The following is a 19,295-nucleotide window of genomic DNA, read 5'->3' as shown; positions in this document are numbered from 1 at the left end:
TGGCAGATTTATTTGAAAATAATTACGACAGATTTATAACTAGTGATAGATTTAATTTTTACAACATACTTATTTTCAAAGATACCACAGACCTTCATTAATATAAGACTAACTTGATATAATGTCTAGTAAATTTATTCTTTTACAGTTGTTTCAGGAACTAAATTTATTACTATATTCTTTTTAATATAGTATATTTTTTTCAGCTTAATACGACAGACATAATATTTATATGACAGACTTTTTCTATTACTTGCTATTTTTAAAGTTTGGTTTTTTGGACTTTAACATAAATATTGTGTCATTCTAGTAATGATCAATGATAGAGGGTTAATTCAGTAATTTTTTTGCCAAAATTTTGTCAATCTAGTTAATTATCACTAAATATAATACAAGTTCTCAAGCTTATAGGTGGAAAATTAGTCCCTATGTAACGTACGCGAAAATAAAATTTTAGTCAAGAATTTTGTTTATAGAATTTTTCTGAAAATATCTCATAATTTTTGGACGGAACGCCAATCTTTTCATATCTAAAAATTACCCTGAAACTTTAACATGGCATCCTATCTTTTGGAATTTGAATCAAAATGGTATTACCATATTATTAAGATGAAAATAAATAAGAATAATTCAAAAAGGCAGTAAAATACTTTAAAAACTAAAGTAAATAATATATAAGCAGTGTAATAATTGATAACAATAAAATATTACAAGAATGGAGATATCTAAATAAGATTAAAGTCACAATGATACAAGTCACGATGCTAAGAAAAACATCGAAAAGACAATATAAACTGAAACTGTTGCAAGGCAAAGCAAAATTTATGTGATAGAGGCGACGTGGAGTTTATATGATCATGAAATCGTGGAGTTGATGTGATCATGGCTACGTGGAGTTAATGTGATCGTGAAATCGTGAAGTTTATGTGATCGTGAAATTGTGAAGGATGGTGAAATTGTAGAGTTTATGTGATCATGCTGATCCGTAGTTTATGTGATCGTGAAATTGTGGAGTTTATGTGAACGTGAAATTGTGGAGTTTATATGATCATGAAATTGTGGAGTTGATGTGAACGTGAAATTGTGGAGTTTGTGTGATCGTGAAATTGTGGAGTTTATATGATCATGAAATTGTGGAGTTGATGTGATCGTGGCTACGTGGAGTTAATATGATCGTGAAATTGTGGAGTTAATATGATCGTGAAATTGTGGAGGATGGTGAAATTGTGGAGTTTATGTGATCATGCTGATCTGTAGTTTATCTGATCGTGAAATTGTGGAGTTTATGTGAACGTGAAACTGTGGAGTTTATGTGAACGTGAAATTGTGGAGTTTATGTGATCGTGAAATTGAGGAAGATGGTGAAATTGTGGAGTTTATGTGATCGTGGCGACGCGGAGTTAATGTGATCGTGAAATCGTGAAGTTTACATGATAGTGAAATTGTGGAGTTTATGTGATCGTGGTGATGCGTAGTTTATGTGATCTTGAAATTGTGGAGTTTATGTGATCGTAAGATTGTAGAGTTTATGTGATCGAGAAATCGTAGAGATTATGTGATCGTGGAATTGTGGAGTTTATGCAATCTTAATGTTGTGGATTTTATGTGATCGTGAAATAGTATGTGATCGTGAAATCTTGGAGTTTATGTAATCGTGTAGTTGATGTGATTGTGAAATTGTGGAGTTTATGCAATCTTAAAGTTGTGAAGTTTATGTGATAGTGAAATTGTGGAGTTTATGTGATCGTGAAATTGTGAAGTTTAATTTTGCATCTTTTTTAATTGAATTTGTGTAGTTTTGGTCGTGGTTCGTGTTTTTATGTTAAGTTTAACCGTAACTCAGTTACGTACGTCATCCAAGGGTCACTTATTCTTGGCTAAACCAAAATTCCGTGATGCTCCTACAAAAAAATAGAACATTGTTATTACTTTAAGCACAGTTTTTTTTTTTCAAAAGTATAATCACAATATCAAGTTTATACAATCAAATTATTAGCCAAGAAATAAACCATACTATACTCAGACAAGACGAGGTTGCTTATCATACTTTTAACCTGGCCACTGAAACTTATGACAACTTATACCGTGAATCAAATTTTACCTTAGCAAGGATCTGATTGGCTGTGCCATATCCACAAAATTTTTAATTTTAAGTGTTGTTAGTCCTAAAAAAATAGAGATTCAATTATAGCATTATGTAAGAGTTAGTAAACACTAGTGCTTTAACCTGGACAAATTTTCAAACGACAGATAAATTTCACATGAAACCATGAAAATTATGACGATTAAATACGCAGAGAGCAGATAAGCAAAATACTAAAGAAACATGGTTCAATTTACCTTAGCATCATAAATCAATTTAGAGAACCGGCAAGCCAGTTTCCTACTCACCTTCTCCCTTACGAATTTCACACAGCAGTTTCTGTTGGACTTGTGTACTCAATGATTTCAGTGCATAAATTGGATGACTTTATTGTTCCCAGATTTTGCTGATTACTTTTTCTGGTACATGAATCCTATAGTGTAGAGTAACAAAAGTAACTGTTAGAACTGATGAACAAAAGTAACTGTAAGAACTGATGGTTATAGGTCTATTTAGTGTAGCTACAGAATTATGACCTTGAAAAGCATGTATGTTGTTCCTATTTCTACCTGGGATATCAGTATTTCAAACCAAAGCTGCTGCGCCAGAACAACCTTCTTGGCCTTTCCCTAAAGATATGGACAAACATAACTGGTATTGAGATTACAGGAATTTTAGTGTCTAACCAAATAGGGATTCACCTGTCTTTCATACTTCGTGTATAGTGTCTCAAATTCAGTGCCCCAGCAATCTTCCAAACCCGGAGCTTCGTTTAGACAAAACAGTGACCACTGCCCATTGCTCTGGACCCTCTCCACGAAAAGATCTGGAACCCAGAGAGCATAAAACAAGTCTCTACCGTTGTGTTCTTCCTGAAATGGGAAAAAGGTGTATTAGAGGTTGTATCAGCCCGAATTGGATTTTACATATGGGGAGAATATATGGTGAAATAAAGGTAAATGTACCTTCCCATGGTTCCGCAACTCTAGAAACTCAAAGACAACAGCATGCCATGGCTCCAGGTATACATCAAAGGCTCCTTCACAAATTACAAAATATACATCAGATTCACTAAAGACCATCGAAAACACAGAAAATGGTAGCAAAATATATGCTGATATGCACCCTTTCTCTTGCCTCCTTGGTCAACATAACGAGCAGTAGCATTGAATACACGCAGCATTGGAACAATATCATTAGATGTTCCATTTGTGCCACGAATGTTATGAACTGAAACACCAATACCGCCAGCAGATTTGCTTATAACAGCACACTCTTTTGAGTGTTTCATCAATGCGATCATCTTCCATGCACACCAGAAAGCAGCTGCTTAGTTGCCAAGTCAATTATTTTTAATAGCAGATCAGCAAAATCACATTTCAAAGTATACTCCCTTATATAGATATAATAAAATAGATTATATCAATCTAAAGGTAACTTACTTGAGGCCTTGGAGTTCCAGCGTTGAAGAGAGTAGGAGACGCATGAGTGAACCATCTCTGAGACATCAAATGGTAAGTTTGGATTGCGGAATCAATACAGAAGATATTAAAAAGCTATTAAAAATCTTCAGAAAAATATGTTTAACAAGAAAATGTACCTCAGTGCAAGTCCTCACTAGCCATTGTTCTTTTCCTAAGAGGTCATGGGACATACCTAGTCAAGTTATTTCCTTGCTTTCTACAACAAAAATAAATGTCAGAGAAATTCATTATGATGTCTATCAGTATACACTCAAATGAAAAGCCTCTCTATGTGCTAAACTTACCAGAACTTTAAATATTCTAGATTAAACATAAAATCTGGCACCTCCTTAGATCCCTGGGAGGAAACAAAAAATACTAAGGAAACATGGTATCGGGAAATCAAATCACCTTAACGAGAACTGAAAAAATGCTCAGCCCTCCCGTATTCAGAAGATTTCTAATATGTCATTTACATCATAAAGTGTTGTTAGTCTTAAACTGGAGATTCAATCAAAACAATGGAAAACACAGTCTTTACTATCTTTGGCCAATATTCTAAGAAATTTCTATACCAAGTACCAGTGGCGGACCCAAGAAAAAAAATTAGGGGGGTCAGATTTATTTTGAATACTTAAAATGGTTTTAAAAAACTAATATTGAAATGATACTTGGGAATCGAACTGTGGTTGGGGGTGTCAACTGAAGGGGTAAATCCATCTCTGCTGTCGATACTTCAGCAATTTACTTGCAAAAACATAGTATTTCAATATTTTACCCGGGTCAATTGACCCACCCACTGTCTACCTAGGTCCGCCGCTGCCAAGTACAACTCGTTAAAAATGCTTACCTAATACAAGCCTCTTTAGGTTTTACCAACTCCTTAATAGATACATCACTAGGCTCACACGAAGTTATATTCCTGAAAGTTACACATCAATAATGAACAAGAGGACAAAATCTACATCAAACAGATGAAACCAACACTACTTAATTTGAGAAAACAGTCAAGAAAACACTATTATTCTCTAATCTTGAGGCGTAAGTTTGAAACCCCTGAATACTTAAAATATACATTGGAGTAGTTTACATAAACTCACATTGGTCCTACACGAAAGAGTATAAAGTCATGGAAAAAGGTTTAGCATGAATACCTAATCATTCATGAGCATCTGGAAATGATCCTCTAATCTTACTGAAAAGCTGGTTTAAAGAAGAAATAAGTTAATACAAGCTACATAAATATATATATAATTTCCAGAATCCTCCCTGTCGACATTTGGTTGCTTTCTCAACTCACATAATATTGACATGTAAGGCATTGTTGGAAGCTACCAGTTATAGCAAAGCTTCATCTATTTCTCTTGAAATCAGTGACCTTTATTAGTAAGTCACATAAACAGAATCACATAGAGCAAATAAAATACAAACGTTTTGTTCAACCACACTTGAAACAAAGAGGAAAATAACAGATGCAGATGATGAAAATGTACCTTGGTCTACGTCCACCAGCCATTTGTTCATTTTTGCTGCTCTCGTTCCTCTTGAGATATTATAATTCTGCAAAATAAATGTTGGCATAGAAGAGAATATTTGGATCGCCTGATGTACATGACGTTTCTGAACCAGTTGTCTTAAAACTGAGTTGTCTTGGTTGAAGTCCAAGAGACTGGAGTGTACTGAGCCAAATACAATCACACATATCCTATGTGTTGCAGCAGAGTAGCAAACTCTATGTGAACGTGAAGTAGTGCGGTTTATGCGAACATGAAGTTGTATGAACGTGAACTTGTGTGAACGTGGAGTTAATGTGAACGTGGACCTAATGTGAACGTGGAGTTTGTGTGATGGTTAAGTTTATGTGAACGTGGAGTTTGTGTGTGATGGTGAAGTTTTGGAATTCGTTTTTGCATTTTTGCATTTTCTTTGTGTGTGTTTTATGAATTTTTTTGTTTGGGTTGTGTTTACGTTTTTTTGTTTTCGTGCGTTAGTGTTTTTCTTGTTATGATTGTAATAAGCTTTTTGGCTGTGTTTTTTATGAGAGAGAGGGCGATACCGTAACCTCAGTTGCTTCATCAAAGCGTCCCTTTTTCTTGACTATACCAAGTCAAATTCTTTGCAGCTCCTTAGTCTGAAAAAACAAAACATTTTGTGATGTATTTAATCAGAGTATTATACTCAGACGAGGTTGCTTCTAATTCATACTATATAATATACTCAGAAGAGATATTTCAAGAATATAGTTTTAAATTTCTAATCTGACCCTTAGCATAATCAAGTTTTGCTGACTATTGAAATAGAGATGACACAAACATCAATTAGTGAACACTAAAGGTATCATCTCGTTTTCAATTCTACCACACTTTCAGCCACCAAAATGTAGTTATTTCCTAAGTATTGGCCAAGTTTTGGTAATATCAAGTCTTAGAACTATCGGTGTTTCTAATAAAATATTACCTATCAAGATCTGTTTGAACAACTCTCTTTATCTTCTCTGCTGCAATAGGCTGATCAAAAAGTTTTATGATGTTTTCCTGCAACTCTGCAAGTATACAAGAAGAGATCGTAACTGAGTCACGAAACAGCTTTAAGAGTTGTGAATTAGCAAAAAGTGTCTATGAAACTAAGCCACAGAACTTAACAACCAAAGTTATACAACTGCATCAGGTTTTATCAGACACACATGATGATGATAATTAAGACAAACATAGACAATTCATCACAAAATAGCTCTTAAAATCGTCAAGATTTTCAGAAATTCAAAGGAACAAGTCATCAAATCAAACGTAAATGTAACCAGTTTTCTTTTTTCAAAAACCTAACAACTATAGTACAAACCATTGATGATTTCCATGAAGATACTTCCAAATCCAAACAAATAAGATCATAACAATTTCATAGTCTTTGCTTCTGTCAAGATAAACATTTGGAATACAATCCATTTCCAAAAAGCTGTCCAGTTCTTTTATATGAATGGCTCACAATTATCATTGACCAAATACACACAAGAGACAGAAAATGCAAGCAAGGAATGGCGCAAACAGATTAGATGATAAACACATCTGGTCATGGATAATAATAAAAGACAGATCTTTCCAAATCCCTTAGTAAATGACTGCCCAAATCTACCAAAGCCACATCAGTTTTCTTCCAATTTGGGACTTATCTGAGCTTTCTTAATGTATCAAAATAAGCATGAGCAAAAGCTGAAAGAGCTATATTACTACACAGGATATTTGTCTCTATCTTCTTAACACACTTAGATATACCACTAGTAGCAAACAAATAAGATTACCTTGCCATCGAACTCTCTGCGAGAAAGAACCTCAGGTACAATATAAGCTGCTGGAAAACATATCTTGCATGTAAAAACAAAGGTCTGCAAAAAACAACAATCATAATCCTAGAAGCAGCCTTAAACGATTACAAACACATATTCCTCTTTCCTCCTCTCAACTAATCTCAGGCAACATATAACTCTACAAATTTATCATTTTTGTACACCAATCATGACTTTAAAATGACCAGAAGAAGCACTCACTGAATCTTCCAGCGCTGTAGATAACTAACCGCCAGCAACATCTTCCATAGAAGTGGCTATGCGTTGGTGTCAAAACCACCTGAAAACAATAGAAACTTTAAAACACAACCTTCCGGCTAGAATTTCACAAAAAACATTGCCACCAATCTAGAAAACAAATTGCACAAAATTACGTCTTTAAACCTGATTATATTAGAATGACGAAGTGATCTATGATTAATAATCTCTCTCGCCAAGTTCTCATCAATCTATTATTAATTCACCAGAAACAAAACAAAAAGGTTCAAGATTAAGTAAGTACTCAAAATCGTTGATCTAAGACGACAGAGTATGCAATTAATCTTACTGCCACGCTCGACGTACTTCATAGCAACGAGTTCTTTGGATTTTTTGACTCTCGTGAGCCTTAGCCACTCCAAAATTCCCAGCACCCATGACTTTGACAAGCTCGTACTCTAAGTTCCACAACACAAACCCATAAACAATAACAAAAAAAAATAAAAAACGATTTGAAGCGATAGGAACCCAGATTCAATTACACGCCTCTGTTCTAGAATAATCGGGAAGGATTGTGCACAACACAGAAACAAAAACCCTAATTTCCACAACACAAACCCAGAATTAAACAATAAAAGAAACAGAATCAGAAGAGGGTTTATACCTGTAATTCAATTACAGGCCTCTGCTATGGAATAATCGGGAAGATATTTTTTTCAAGTGTGCGATGAATCAAAAACCATAACTGTAATCGATAAGAACACGATTCATAGTAATCTCAACACTCTGTGACCGATGATCATCATCGCTCGATATTTGAAAAATGAAAAATATTGAAAAGATGATGAATAATTGTATTGTTTGAGTCGGTGATGAATACTGAGAAAAAAAGAAAAGCTTTGTATTTGTAGAATTATAGTGGTTAGGCTGATTAATGAGTAATTACTAAAATGCCCTAGATTGTTCCGTTAAACGACTTAGATTTAAAAATTGAAAACGAGATGTTTCCCCCTAAACTTAAGTTTTATTTTGTCCGTTAAAAACTTAAAACTAATTCGAATCACATGGACTAAACACGAGACTAAACCATGTTTAATTAGTGTTGCATTTCCGGTTTGTTTTCTAAACCGAAATTTAACCAGAGTCTACCAAAATTCTAAAACCACTCCCTGAAATTTCCTGTATTATTTTTTGAGCCTTATATTTTTTGTTTCTACACAACAAGACCAAAGCTTCTTCTACACCTTCTAATTTTTTTGACGATTTCTTTGATAAAATGGAGGGAGGGAACTATGTATCAAGAATCAATAGGGAACTGAAATGAATAATCGTAGTGCTTTATCGATATGGAGTTGAGCTAAGTACAAAAGTGCTAAATTAGAGAGAACTTGTGTACCAAGTAATGAGCTAGAGACTTCTCATAGGTGATGATCCCTTGTTCCTATATCTTTGCTTGGAAAAAACAGTTCGTTACACTTCATTAGGTTAACTAGCCTATTCATTTGGTGACACTTCAACTGCATGCCGAGCTAGGAGTTTGAAGTGTTTCATGTGTTTAAAGTGCTGCTCAAAAGTGTTTAGGTTCTGTATCGAGCTAATGCATGCCTATAGAACAATGTCTGTAGCAGCGTTTAGCTCTTATAAGCTTTAATTCGTTCTGATCAGACATGTGCGATGGGGAAATAGAGAACTATCTCTGCTTCTGATTTCCATTACAAAATGTCATGTTTATAACCTAGGCATGAAATGGTAACACATCAAAAACATTCAGCATAATTCAACCATATTTAACAAGTTTTTCAATACCAGTTAATACATAGGTACGCATAAAAAAATCGGATAATAACGAATACACAACTCTAGTTAAAAGTATTTTAGTTATAAAATACACATTTTTCTAATTTGCAAATAAAACATGACATTATAAATTTATATTTTCAAATAGATTAGATGACGACCAAAAAAAAAAAGATTAGATATACGAATGCTATATATAAGTATTCATATAATAAAAATCACTACCAAAATAAACTATAGTAGAATCCAAGTCCCAGTATTTCGGTTAACGTAACTATGGATAATTTTGGATGACTTCAATAAAATTTACATATTATAATATATCTTAGAACCAACTCATAACTATAGTAAAATAGTATTTAAACTATCAAAATTTTAGTAAAGTTCTTACTCATCTTCCTCATATTATTGATTAAACTACTAAATAGCAATAGGAAAAAACAATTAGATAATACATTAAATTATTATATTAATCTTTCAATAATGCTTTCATAAAGATTTTTTATTAATTATTTACATATTTTTAATAGTTCAACAATTTAACATGGTAGAATAGCTCAATTTTGATTGATATAATTTATATTAGTATTAATTTTAATATGCATTTATTAGTGTAAGAATTATTTAATTAATATTTGTAATTATTTGATGATTTTTAAGTAAAAATCTTAATTATTTTGCTAGATTTTTGTAAGAAAATCACAAATAAAAATTCATGCTTTAAGCTTGGAATTCTATAAGCATATTAATCTTCTCTGTTTCTAACAAAATTTTCTTACACCCTACAAAAAAAGTTTTGAGTTTTCAAAATCAAAAATAAAAAGTTTTGAGATAAGATATCATCTTCAATCGCAAACATGGAAGAACTTGGAACGAATAAAAATACATCATCTTTGTTTGCAGACTGGTCTCAGCTCCCTGAAGAGCTACTGCACCTTATCTCGACGCATCTAGATGATTACTGTTTCGATGTTGTTCATGCTCGCTCTGTCTGCAGCTCATGGCGATCAGCATTTCCATTTCCTCCTTCCCTATTACGAACATGTTACACTCTTCCATCATTCCCTGAAGAAAGCAAAGACTTGTGCACCCTGGAGAAGGTCCCTTGGTTCCTCTTTAGAGTCCGAGCTCCTGATCCCGATGCTGCTGAGTATTTTCTAGGTGTAATAGCCCGAGATGAGTCAGGGGATCAGATGGAGCTTCTTCCATCTCCAACCCTTCAGTGCTCAGTGAAAGTGTATAACTCAGGATCTTATCCCACCTTGATGAACATGCTAGACTGCCAGATCATCCCTCTGGGCCATTACTACAGAATTATGGGTAGAGACAATCATGTGGATTGTCTTCCGCTAGACAAGGAAGGAGGATTCGTTGTGCTTTGTCGTAACCAAAACGATATCATGGTGTTAACAAGTGTCGAAATGAGGTGGAAGCAGCTTAACGACCTCTCAAATTGTTTTTCCGCGGATGTAGTTACTTTTAAAAGTAGGTTTTATGTAAAAACTTACTCGGCCAACAACATCAGAGAAAATAATTGTCGCTATTGATCCTTATTCGCTGAAGGAGACTCTCATAATGCCCTCACCTCAGGGGGGACCAATGTACTATCTAGTTCCATATGGCAATGATGAACTCTTCTTGGTTGAGGTCTTTTACCAAACTCCTCGTGTATTTGATTCGAGTGAATTTACATGTAGAGTGAGTAGGCTAGATGACAAGACTGGTACATGGGTTGTAGTTAAGGATTTGGGGAACCGTGTACTGTTTATTGGACTTACAGGAAACATGTCTTGCTCGGCTAAGGACCTTCCTCATGGGTGTGGTGTTAGTGGGAACTCGATTCTTTTCACCAATTTGTCAGACTATGTAATTTTCCCTTTTAAATATGGAGTAAACACAGGAAATATGGAAGACGATCTCAATTGTTGGAGACGCGTATGGGAGAATCGCTTGGTGAAGCTCAAATCATCCTTTCAAGCTTTCCGGGTTGAGCGATAGGCAATATAAATATCGATTTGGTTTGTTCTGTTTTTATTACATGAAATAATACTCTTACTTTTTTTAGGTTTAGATTCTTTTATATATGATGTTAACTATTGTTATATGGAGACTGGATCACTTGTGTTTAAGTACTATTTATATTGATTTCGTTCGAAACTATCATCTACGTACCATATGCTAATGATAACCATGTATTTTGTCTTGATGAACTCACTGTGTCCGGCTGTGTTCTTCGTATAACACTGTCATGTTTCTTACTAAAATTCCCAACCATGCGAAAACTCGAATTGTACTGAAGATCTTGACAAACCTGTTATGTTTGAGTTTTGTAGTAGTGTAGCAAGTTTGACTATTTTCATTGATTTAAGGAGGAAAATACTAGAATCAGTGAACAGAAAGCAGAGTCTTTCTTACAAGGGCAACATGGATAAAATCCAATTCTGTCTCAAGAAACAAAACAAGGTATAAGGTTGGTGTAACTTGTACGAACATGAAGAGACTTGTATTAGCCTATAACACAATATAACGTCAACTAATTCGTTTGCTTGTAGCAAGAAACATACTGAAACTGTTTTAGCCAATATATATATAATACAAGTTCTCAAGCTTATAGGTGGAAAATTAGTCCATATGTAAACATACGTGAAGAGATAATATTAGTCCGGAATTATTTTTATAGAATAATTCATAACTTTTGGAAGGAACCCCAATCTTTTCATATATACAAAAATATCCTGAAACTTTAACGTGGCATTCATATCGTTTGGAATTTGAATCAAAATGGTATTACCATATTATTAAGATGAAAATAAATAAGAATATATAATTCAAAAAGACAGTAAAATACTTTAAAAACTAAAGAAAATATATAAGCAGTTGATAACAATAAAAATTACAAGAATGGAAATAACTAAACAAAATACAAGTCACAAGAAAAACATCGAAAAAGGATCTAAACTATGACTGTTGCAAGGCGAAGCAAACTTTACGTGATCGTGGCGACTTGGAGTTTATTTGATCGTAAAGTTGCGGAGTTTATGTGATCATGGCGACGCGGAGTTAATTTGATTGTGAAATCGTGGAGATTATGTGATCATGAAATTGTGGAGGATCGTAATGTTGTGGAGTTTATGTGATAGTGAAATTGTGGAGTTTATGTGATCGTAATGTTGTGGAGTTTATGCGATCATAACGTTGTGGAGTTTATGTGATAGTGAAATTGTAGAGTTCATGTGAAAGTGGCGACGCGTATTTTATGTGAGCGTGAAATTGTAAAATCGTGAAATTGTAGAAGGCATGGTGATGCTCCTGCCATCTCCGGAGTTGCTCTCTAAATACATTGACCGGTTGGTTTGTAAGAGGCTCTCTTCTTTTCTGCAACAAGGGAGTTCCAAGTTCAAAGAGGGGCTGCAACTATGATTTGGCTCAAGATCCAGAGATAATCCTTAGCTCTTTGTCAAGCTTCAGATCTTATCAAACATTTTCAAGCACAAGATGCATATATTGTAAAACAGTTTTTTTTTGTTGAATAAATTTTGCATTCATTCAAAAAAAGAAATTGTGGAGTTTATGTGATCGTGAAATTGTGGAGTTTATGTGATCGTAAAATTGTGGAGTTTATGCGATCGTGAAGTTGTGGAGTTTTTTTTTTATCGTGAAATTGTGGAGTTTTTGTGATCGTGAAATTGTAGAGTTTATGTAAAATTGTGGAGTTTATAAGATCGTAAAGTTGTGGAGTTTATGTGATCATGAGATTGTGAAGTTTATGTGATCGTGAAATCGTGAAGTTTATGTGATCTTGAAATTGTAAAGTTTTTGTGATCGTGAAATTGTAGAGTTTATGTGAAATTGTGAAGTTGATGCGATCGTAAAGCTGTGGAGTTTAGGTGATCGTGGAGTTTTATGTGATCGTGAAATCGTGGAGTTTTATGTGATCGTGAAATCGTGGAGTTTACGCGATCTTAAAGTTGTGAAATTTATGTGATCGTAAAATTGTGTAGTTTATGTAATTGTGAAATTGTGGTGTTTAATTTTGCTTCTTTTTAACTTGATTTGTGTGTTTCCTTTGTGTGTGTATCCTTTTTGGTATAATGTTTTTGTAGTTTTGGTTGTGTTTTGTGTTTTTGTGTTAAGTTTACCGTAACTCAGTTACATACGTCATCCAAGAGTCACTTCTTCTCCTACAAGAAAATAGAACATTGTTATTACTTAGTAGAGTTTTTTTTTCAAATGTATAATCACAATATAAAGTTTATACAATCAAATGATTAGCCAAGAAATAAACCATACTATACTCAGACGAGAGACGAGAGGAGGGTGCTTCTCATTCATTTTTTTAACCTGGCCAAAGTAATGCAAAAGTATCAAACGACAGATGAATTCGTTGAAAACAATGAAGGCAAGTAACTTATAACAAGTAAAAAGAAACATTGTACCGTGAAATCAAATTTTACCTAAACAAGGCTCTTTCATCCACGGAACTTTAAAATTTTCCGTGATATATTTTAGTGTTGTTAATCGTAAAGTAGAGATTCAATCAAAGCATTATGTAAGTGTTAGTAATCACTAGAGCTTTAACCTGGACAAATTTTCAAACCACAGATAAATTTCATATAAAACCATGAAACTTATGACGAGTAAAGAGGGGGAGAACAAAGACACAAATACTAAAGAAACATGGTACCATGAAATCAAATTACCTTAACAAGAACTGAAAATAATGTTCAGTCCTCCCATATTCACAAGACTTCTAATATGTCATTGACATCATAAAGTGTTGTTAGTCCTAAACTGGAGATTCAATCAAAACAATGTTATACGACATTAAACACTAGAAAGCACAGTCAAAATTATCTTTGGCCAATATTCTAAGAAATTTCTATACCAAGTACAACTCGTTAAAAATGCTTACTTATGCAAGCCTCTTTACGCTTCACCAATTCCTCAATAGATACATCACCGGGCTCACACAAAGTTATATTCCTGAAATTACACATTAATTATGAACAAGAGGACAAAATCTACATCAAACAGATGAAACCACACTACTTAATTTGAGAAAACAGACAAGAAAACACTAAGATTCTCTAATCTTGAGGCCTAAGTTTGAAACCTGGTGAGTGCTATCCTCTGAATAAATGGAAGATTATAACTGATATTCCTGAATACATATACATTGAAGTAGTTTACATAAACTCATATTGGTTCTACTAGAAAAGAGTATAAAGTCATGGAAAAAGGTTTAGCATGATTACCTAATCATTCATGAGTATCTGAAAATGATCCTCTTTTCTTATTGAAAAGCTGGTTTAAAGTAGAAATAAGTTAATTCAAGCTACACCTACAAATATATATATTTAAAACATCATGAAAACCAAGATAACAAATTTACAGAATCCTCCCTGTCTACATTTGGTTGCATGCTCAACTCACATAATATTGACATGTAAGGCATTATTGAAAGCTACCAGTAAAAGCAAATCTTCATCTTCACTAGTTCACCTGATCTATTTCTCTTGAAATCAATGACCTTTATTAGTAAGTCACACAAACAGAATAACATAGAGCAAACAAAATACAAACGTTTTGTTCATCCACACTTGAAACAGAGAGGAAATTAAGTAACAAGCTATAGAAAATGGTAGAGATGCAGATGAACAAAATGTACCTCAGTGCACGTCCACCAGCCATTGTTCATTTTTTTATGCTCTATAAATGTAGGCATAGAAGAGAATATTTGGATCGCCTGATGTACATGACAATGATGAACCATTAGTCTTAAAACTGTGTTGTCTTGGTTTAATTCCAAGAGACTGGAGTGTACTGAGCCAAATACATCACATATATCCTATGTGTTGCAGAGGAATCAAAGTAGCAAACTCTATGTGAACGTGAAGTAGTGTGAACGTGAAGTTGTATGATAGTGAAGTTGTGTGAACGTGGATCTAATGTGGACGTGGAGCTAATGTGAACTTGAAGTTTGTGTGAACGTGGAATTTGTGTGATGGTGGAGTTATGTGAGCGTGGAGTTTATGTGATGGTAAAGTTGTGGAACCGTTTTTGCATTTTTATGTTTTATTTGTGTGTGTTTTATGAAGTTTTTGTTTTGGTTGTGTTTTACGTTTTCGTGCGTTAGTGTTTTCTTGTTTTGATTGTAAGAACTAAGAAGCTTTTTTGGCTGTGTTTTTATGAGAGAGAGAGGGCGATATCTTAACCTCAGTTGCTTCATCAAAGCGTCCCTTTTTCTTGACTATACCAAGTCACCTTCAAATTCTTTGCAGCTCCTTAGTCTGAAAAAACAAAACATTTTGTGATGTATATGATCAGAGTAATATACTCAGATGAGGTTGCTTCTAAATCATATTTTATAATATACTCAGAAGAGATATTTCAAGAATATAGTTTTAAATTTCTAATCTGCCCCTATAGCATAATCAAGTTTTGCTGACTATTGAAATGGACATAACACATACATTAATTAGAGAACACTAAACGTATCATCTCTTTTTCACTTCTACCACACACTCAAGCCACTAAGCATTGGCCAAGTTTTGGTAATGTCAAGTCTTAGAACTATCGATATTTCTAATAAAATATTACCTATCAAGCTCTTTTTGAACAACTCTCTTTACTCTCTGCTGCGATAGGCTGATCAGAAAGCTTTATGATGTTTTCCTGCAACTCTGCAAGTATACAAGAAGAGATTGTAAGTGAGACACGAAACAGTTTTAAGAGTTGTGAATTAGCAAAAAGTGACTACATAAACTGAGCCACAGAACTTAACAACCAAACTTATACAACTGCATTGGGATTTATTAGGCACACATGATGACGATAATTAAGACAAACATAGACAAATCATCAAAAAACAGCTCTTAAAATTGCAAGATTTTCAGAAATTCAAAGAAACAAGTCATCAAATCAAACACATTGATGATTTGCATGAAGTCGCTTCCAAATCCAAACAAATAAGATCATAACAATTTCATAGTCTTTGCTTCTGTCAAGATACATTTCCAAAAAGTTGTCCAGTTCTTTTATATGAATGGCTCAGGGTTAGAATGCTCACAATTATCATTGACCAAATACACACAAGAGACAGATAACGCAAGCAAGGGATGGCGCAAACAGATTAGATGATAAAGACATCTGGTCATGGATCTTTCGAAATCCCTTAGTAAATGACTGCCCAAATCTACCAAAGCCACAGCAGATTTCTGCCAAGTTGGGACTTATCTAAGCTTTCTTTTTTCCTTTTTTTTTTTGTAAACCATCTAAGCTTTCTTAATGAATCAAAATATTATGCATGAGAAAAAGTTGAAAGAGCTATATTACTACACAAGATGTTTGTCTCTATCAAGGTGCTTAGCACACGATATACCACTACTAGCAAACCAATAAGATTACCTTGACATCATACTCTCTGCGAGAAAGAACCTCATGTGCAATATATGGAGGAGTTCCAACAGTTGATTTGGGCCTAGAGTGAAACAGTGAGAACTACAACAAAAGAAAATTAGCTCACAGGAAAATGACAAGGTCCCTCGCAAATGGAAGGAAAGAGAAACAAAAACGGAGAAATCAATTGCGTATTGTGGGATAGATGCCAAACCTTGGAAGAACCAAAATCACGTATTTTCAAGCTTGACATCTCTGTGGCATATTTGCTGTGACAATAAACGAAATAACATGAGTACAGAACGCACAGAGATACCACAGAATAATAAGCCATCCATTTTCATTCCTTACCATAGCGTGGCAATAGCTGAATCCTGATATAAGCCGCTGGAAAAAGTATCTTGCCTGAAAAAACAAAGATGTGCAAAAACAAAAAGCTATCATAACCCGAGAAGCTGTTCCAAACCATTTACAGCGCTACATAGACGCTATATATTCCTCTTTCCTCCTCTCAACTAATCTCAGACCAATCATGACCAGGAGAAGGACTCACCTCATCCTCACTGAATCTTCCAGCGCTCAAATAACTCACCGCCAGCAGCATAATCCATAGCAATGGTGATATCCGTTAGGGTCAAAACCACCTGAAAGCAACAGAAACTTTAAAACACAACCTTCCACCTGAAAGATAGAGAAAATTATTTGCAGAAGCTTACCTCTTTAAACATGATTATATTAAAACACAATCTCTCTCGCCACGTTCTCATCAATCTATTATTATGAATTCACCAAAAACAAAAAAAAGGTTCAAGATTATGCAATTAAACTTCATAGCAACGATTATGCAACGTAAACAAAAGAAAAGGTTCTCATCACTCAAAATCGTTGATCTAAGTCTAACACGAAAGAGTATGCAATTAAACTTCATAGCCACTCCAAAATTCCCAGCACCGATGTCTTTTACAAGCTCGTACTTTTTCCATTTTTTTTTTTTTTTACTCGCAACGAAATCAAAACAAAAACCCTAAGTTCCACAACACAAACCCAGAAAAAAACAAAATCAGAAGAATTTGTAAAAAGAGATAAGAGCCCAGATACGGATGATTCTTGGATGTTGTCAAAAAACTTTGTTGAGTTTTTTCCTCACTTCCAGCTTGAGGACAAGCTGTGTCTCCGGGGAGGAAGTATTGATAGGATTCATCAAACATATTTCAGAAAGAAGAAGCCGTTAGATACAGAGGCGGATTTGCCACGTCAGCCTAGTTTGATATTAAGCAAAGACTCTGTGGGAAAAGGTGGGTTTGAGTAAACCAATGAAATGAAACACTCGCCTCGAAACAGAAGGTTTGCTGTTAGGCTGAGCTCGGGGATATAAAGCCGTTGCAGAGCTCCTTCTTCTTCCTCACGCTTAATCTGGATTGTGAATTCTCAGGTGATGTGCTTGAGTCTCTGGTGATGTGCTAGAGAGTGGTCTATGTTGATCATTGTTTACCTTTCAGATTAAGTTTCTCTTCTATTCTCAGATTTGCTGATTACAATCTCTGTAATTGCAGATCTGTTTCGTAATCGGATTTGGAGCTTGATCGTGTTCGGATCTACGGTAATCTATCAACATGATTCAAAGTTACCAGATTAATCATCGTGATCTTAATCGCAGGCTGGATTGTCATAACTCTGTGATCGATCTTCATCGCTTTGTAAAAAACGAATTATTAAAGAGATCGGAGCCCAGATTCAGTTACACGCCTCTGTTTCTGGAATAATCCGGAAGATATTATTTTTCAAGTGAGCGATGAATCAAAAAACTAGAATTGAAATCGATAATAAAAGGATTCATAGTAATCTCACTCGCTGATTAGATTTTCATCACTCTGTGAACGATCTTCATCGCTCTATTGATTCTATTTCTGAAATCGCAGAGGTGCTTCAGTGTTTATTTGAGTTGGTGATGAAACATGATGAACAATTAAGTTGAAAAGAAAAAAAGAAAAGATTTGTATTTGTAGTGGTTAGGCTGATTAATTAATAATAATAATTACAAAAATGCCGTTATTTGTTCCGTTAAACCATTTGGATTTTAAATTTAAAAACCAGATTTTTCCCCCTAAACAGAGTTTTATTTTGTCCGTTAAACCTATTTGACTATTTCAAATATGGGACTAACAACAAGACCGTTTGTGCATTTTCTAGTTTGTTTTGTAAACCAAAAATTTTACAATTGAATGAAATTGATTTGTCTAAAAAAAAAAATTTTACCACTAAAATTTTGACGTTAGGTTGTTTTGTATTTCAAAATATTTTGTGATATTATTTTTTAAAAACCTTGTAAATCCTTATAACTTTCTTGTAAATCCTTTATAAATTTTTATAATTTTTTTGCGAAACTTTTGTAAATATTTTTTAAAAACATTAAAAATCCCTTTAAAAAAATTTCGGGGAGAGGGCAGTGATCTCGATTAAAAAAGTATTTAAAGTATATACAATTATTTTTAAAAAGATTTACAAGTGTTTTAAGAAAAAAAATAAAAATTTTACAAAGATTTTAAATGATTTACAAAGGTTTTTAATGGGTTTAATAAAAATTTCAAAACGATTTCAAAGGGTTTTAAAATTATCTATCTATATTAACATTTTTGCAGCAACTTATGAAAAAACCCTTGCTTTGGTCACTTATTTACAAGGTTCTGCCATTGGTATTAATATTTCTTTTTAAATAGTTTAAAAATCAATAATGAAAACAAGAAAATCTCCCTAAAATTTTTCAAAAATACTTAAGAAAATCTTCAAGTTAAAGAAATATTTATTATTGCGAAAAAATAGTTAAGAAAATCTCTATTAATTATTTCGAAAATAGCTAAAACAATTTTCAAATTTAATACATACTTATTATCTTAATAAAAATTTTCAAAAATAACTAATGTAAAATTCAAAAATATGAGGCAAACTTCTCAAACTAAAGTCAGTCAATTTTATAAATATTAAATAGGCACACGATTATTATTATTTTTTGTGGGAT

The 19,295-nt window shown here is 33.7% G+C and overlaps 2 protein-coding genes and 1 long non-coding RNA gene across 14 annotated transcripts; 1 reads left to right on the top strand and 2 right to left on the bottom strand.

Moving 5' to 3' along the window:
* Positions 1-647: 647 nt before the first annotated feature.
* On the bottom strand, positions 648-7,949 carry LOC17890282 (ribonucleoside-diphosphate reductase large subunit). Of its 2 annotated transcripts, none has more exons than XM_023783575.1 (16): positions 7,749-7,949; positions 7,451-7,542; positions 7,271-7,335; positions 6,842-7,166; positions 6,004-6,088; positions 4,701-5,677; positions 4,397-4,468; positions 3,852-3,904; positions 3,684-3,763; positions 3,526-3,582; positions 3,209-3,386; positions 3,049-3,122; positions 2,785-2,955; positions 2,620-2,712; positions 2,102-2,516; positions 648-1,901 (listed from the first exon to the last, which is right to left on the bottom strand). In XM_023783575.1, exons 9-15 carry the CDS (start codon positions 3,735-3,737, stop codon positions 2,409-2,411), a joined length of 735 nt encoding a protein of 244 aa, XP_023639343.1. In that variant the 5' UTR covers positions 3,738-3,763; positions 3,852-3,904; positions 4,397-4,468; positions 4,701-5,677; positions 6,004-6,088; positions 6,842-7,166; positions 7,271-7,335; positions 7,451-7,542; positions 7,749-7,949; the 3' UTR covers positions 648-1,901; positions 2,102-2,408. The 2 variants fall into 2 exon arrangements, with proteins under 2 accessions (XP_023639343.1, XP_023639344.1); XM_023783576.1 differs by lacking the exon at positions 4,397-4,468 and having other exon boundaries at positions 6,842-6,925; positions 7,088-7,166.
* Positions 7,950-9,738: 1,789 nt separating this feature from the next.
* On the top strand, positions 9,739-10,879 carry LOC17889736 (F-box/kelch-repeat protein At1g64840). The gene is made up of 2 exons (XM_006295533.1): positions 9,739-10,377; positions 10,409-10,879. Exons 1-2 carry the CDS (start codon positions 9,739-9,741, stop codon positions 10,877-10,879), a joined length of 1,110 nt encoding a protein of 369 aa, XP_006295595.1.
* A 2,067-nt stretch (positions 10,880-12,946) lies between these two features.
* On the bottom strand, positions 12,947-18,023 carry LOC111830896. Of its 11 annotated transcripts, none has more exons than XR_002834173.1 (15): positions 17,908-18,023; positions 16,996-17,050; positions 16,833-16,923; positions 16,631-16,684; positions 16,494-16,548; positions 16,289-16,381; positions 15,482-15,564; positions 15,097-15,171; positions 14,315-14,627; positions 14,137-14,222; positions 13,794-14,042; positions 13,582-13,672; positions 13,336-13,460; positions 13,172-13,222; positions 12,947-13,062 (listed from the first exon to the last, which is right to left on the bottom strand). It is a non-coding gene; the product is annotated as an uncharacterized LOC111830896 (long non-coding RNA). The 11 variants fall into 11 exon arrangements; XR_002834176.1 differs by having other exon boundaries at positions 14,137-14,185; XR_002834178.1 differs by having other exon boundaries at positions 13,794-13,864; positions 14,137-14,185.
* Positions 18,024-19,295: the final 1,272 nt, after the last annotated feature.

This window comes from Capsella rubella, unplaced genomic scaffold (assembly GCF_000375325.1).
Source record: "Capsella rubella cultivar Monte Gargano unplaced genomic scaffold, Caprub1_0 scaffold_4, whole genome shotgun sequence".
Taxonomy (NCBI): domain Eukaryota; kingdom Viridiplantae; phylum Streptophyta; class Magnoliopsida; order Brassicales; family Brassicaceae; genus Capsella; species Capsella rubella.
The sequence above is the reverse complement of the archived record's forward strand: the minus strand, read 5'-3'. Positions and strand labels throughout refer to the sequence as shown.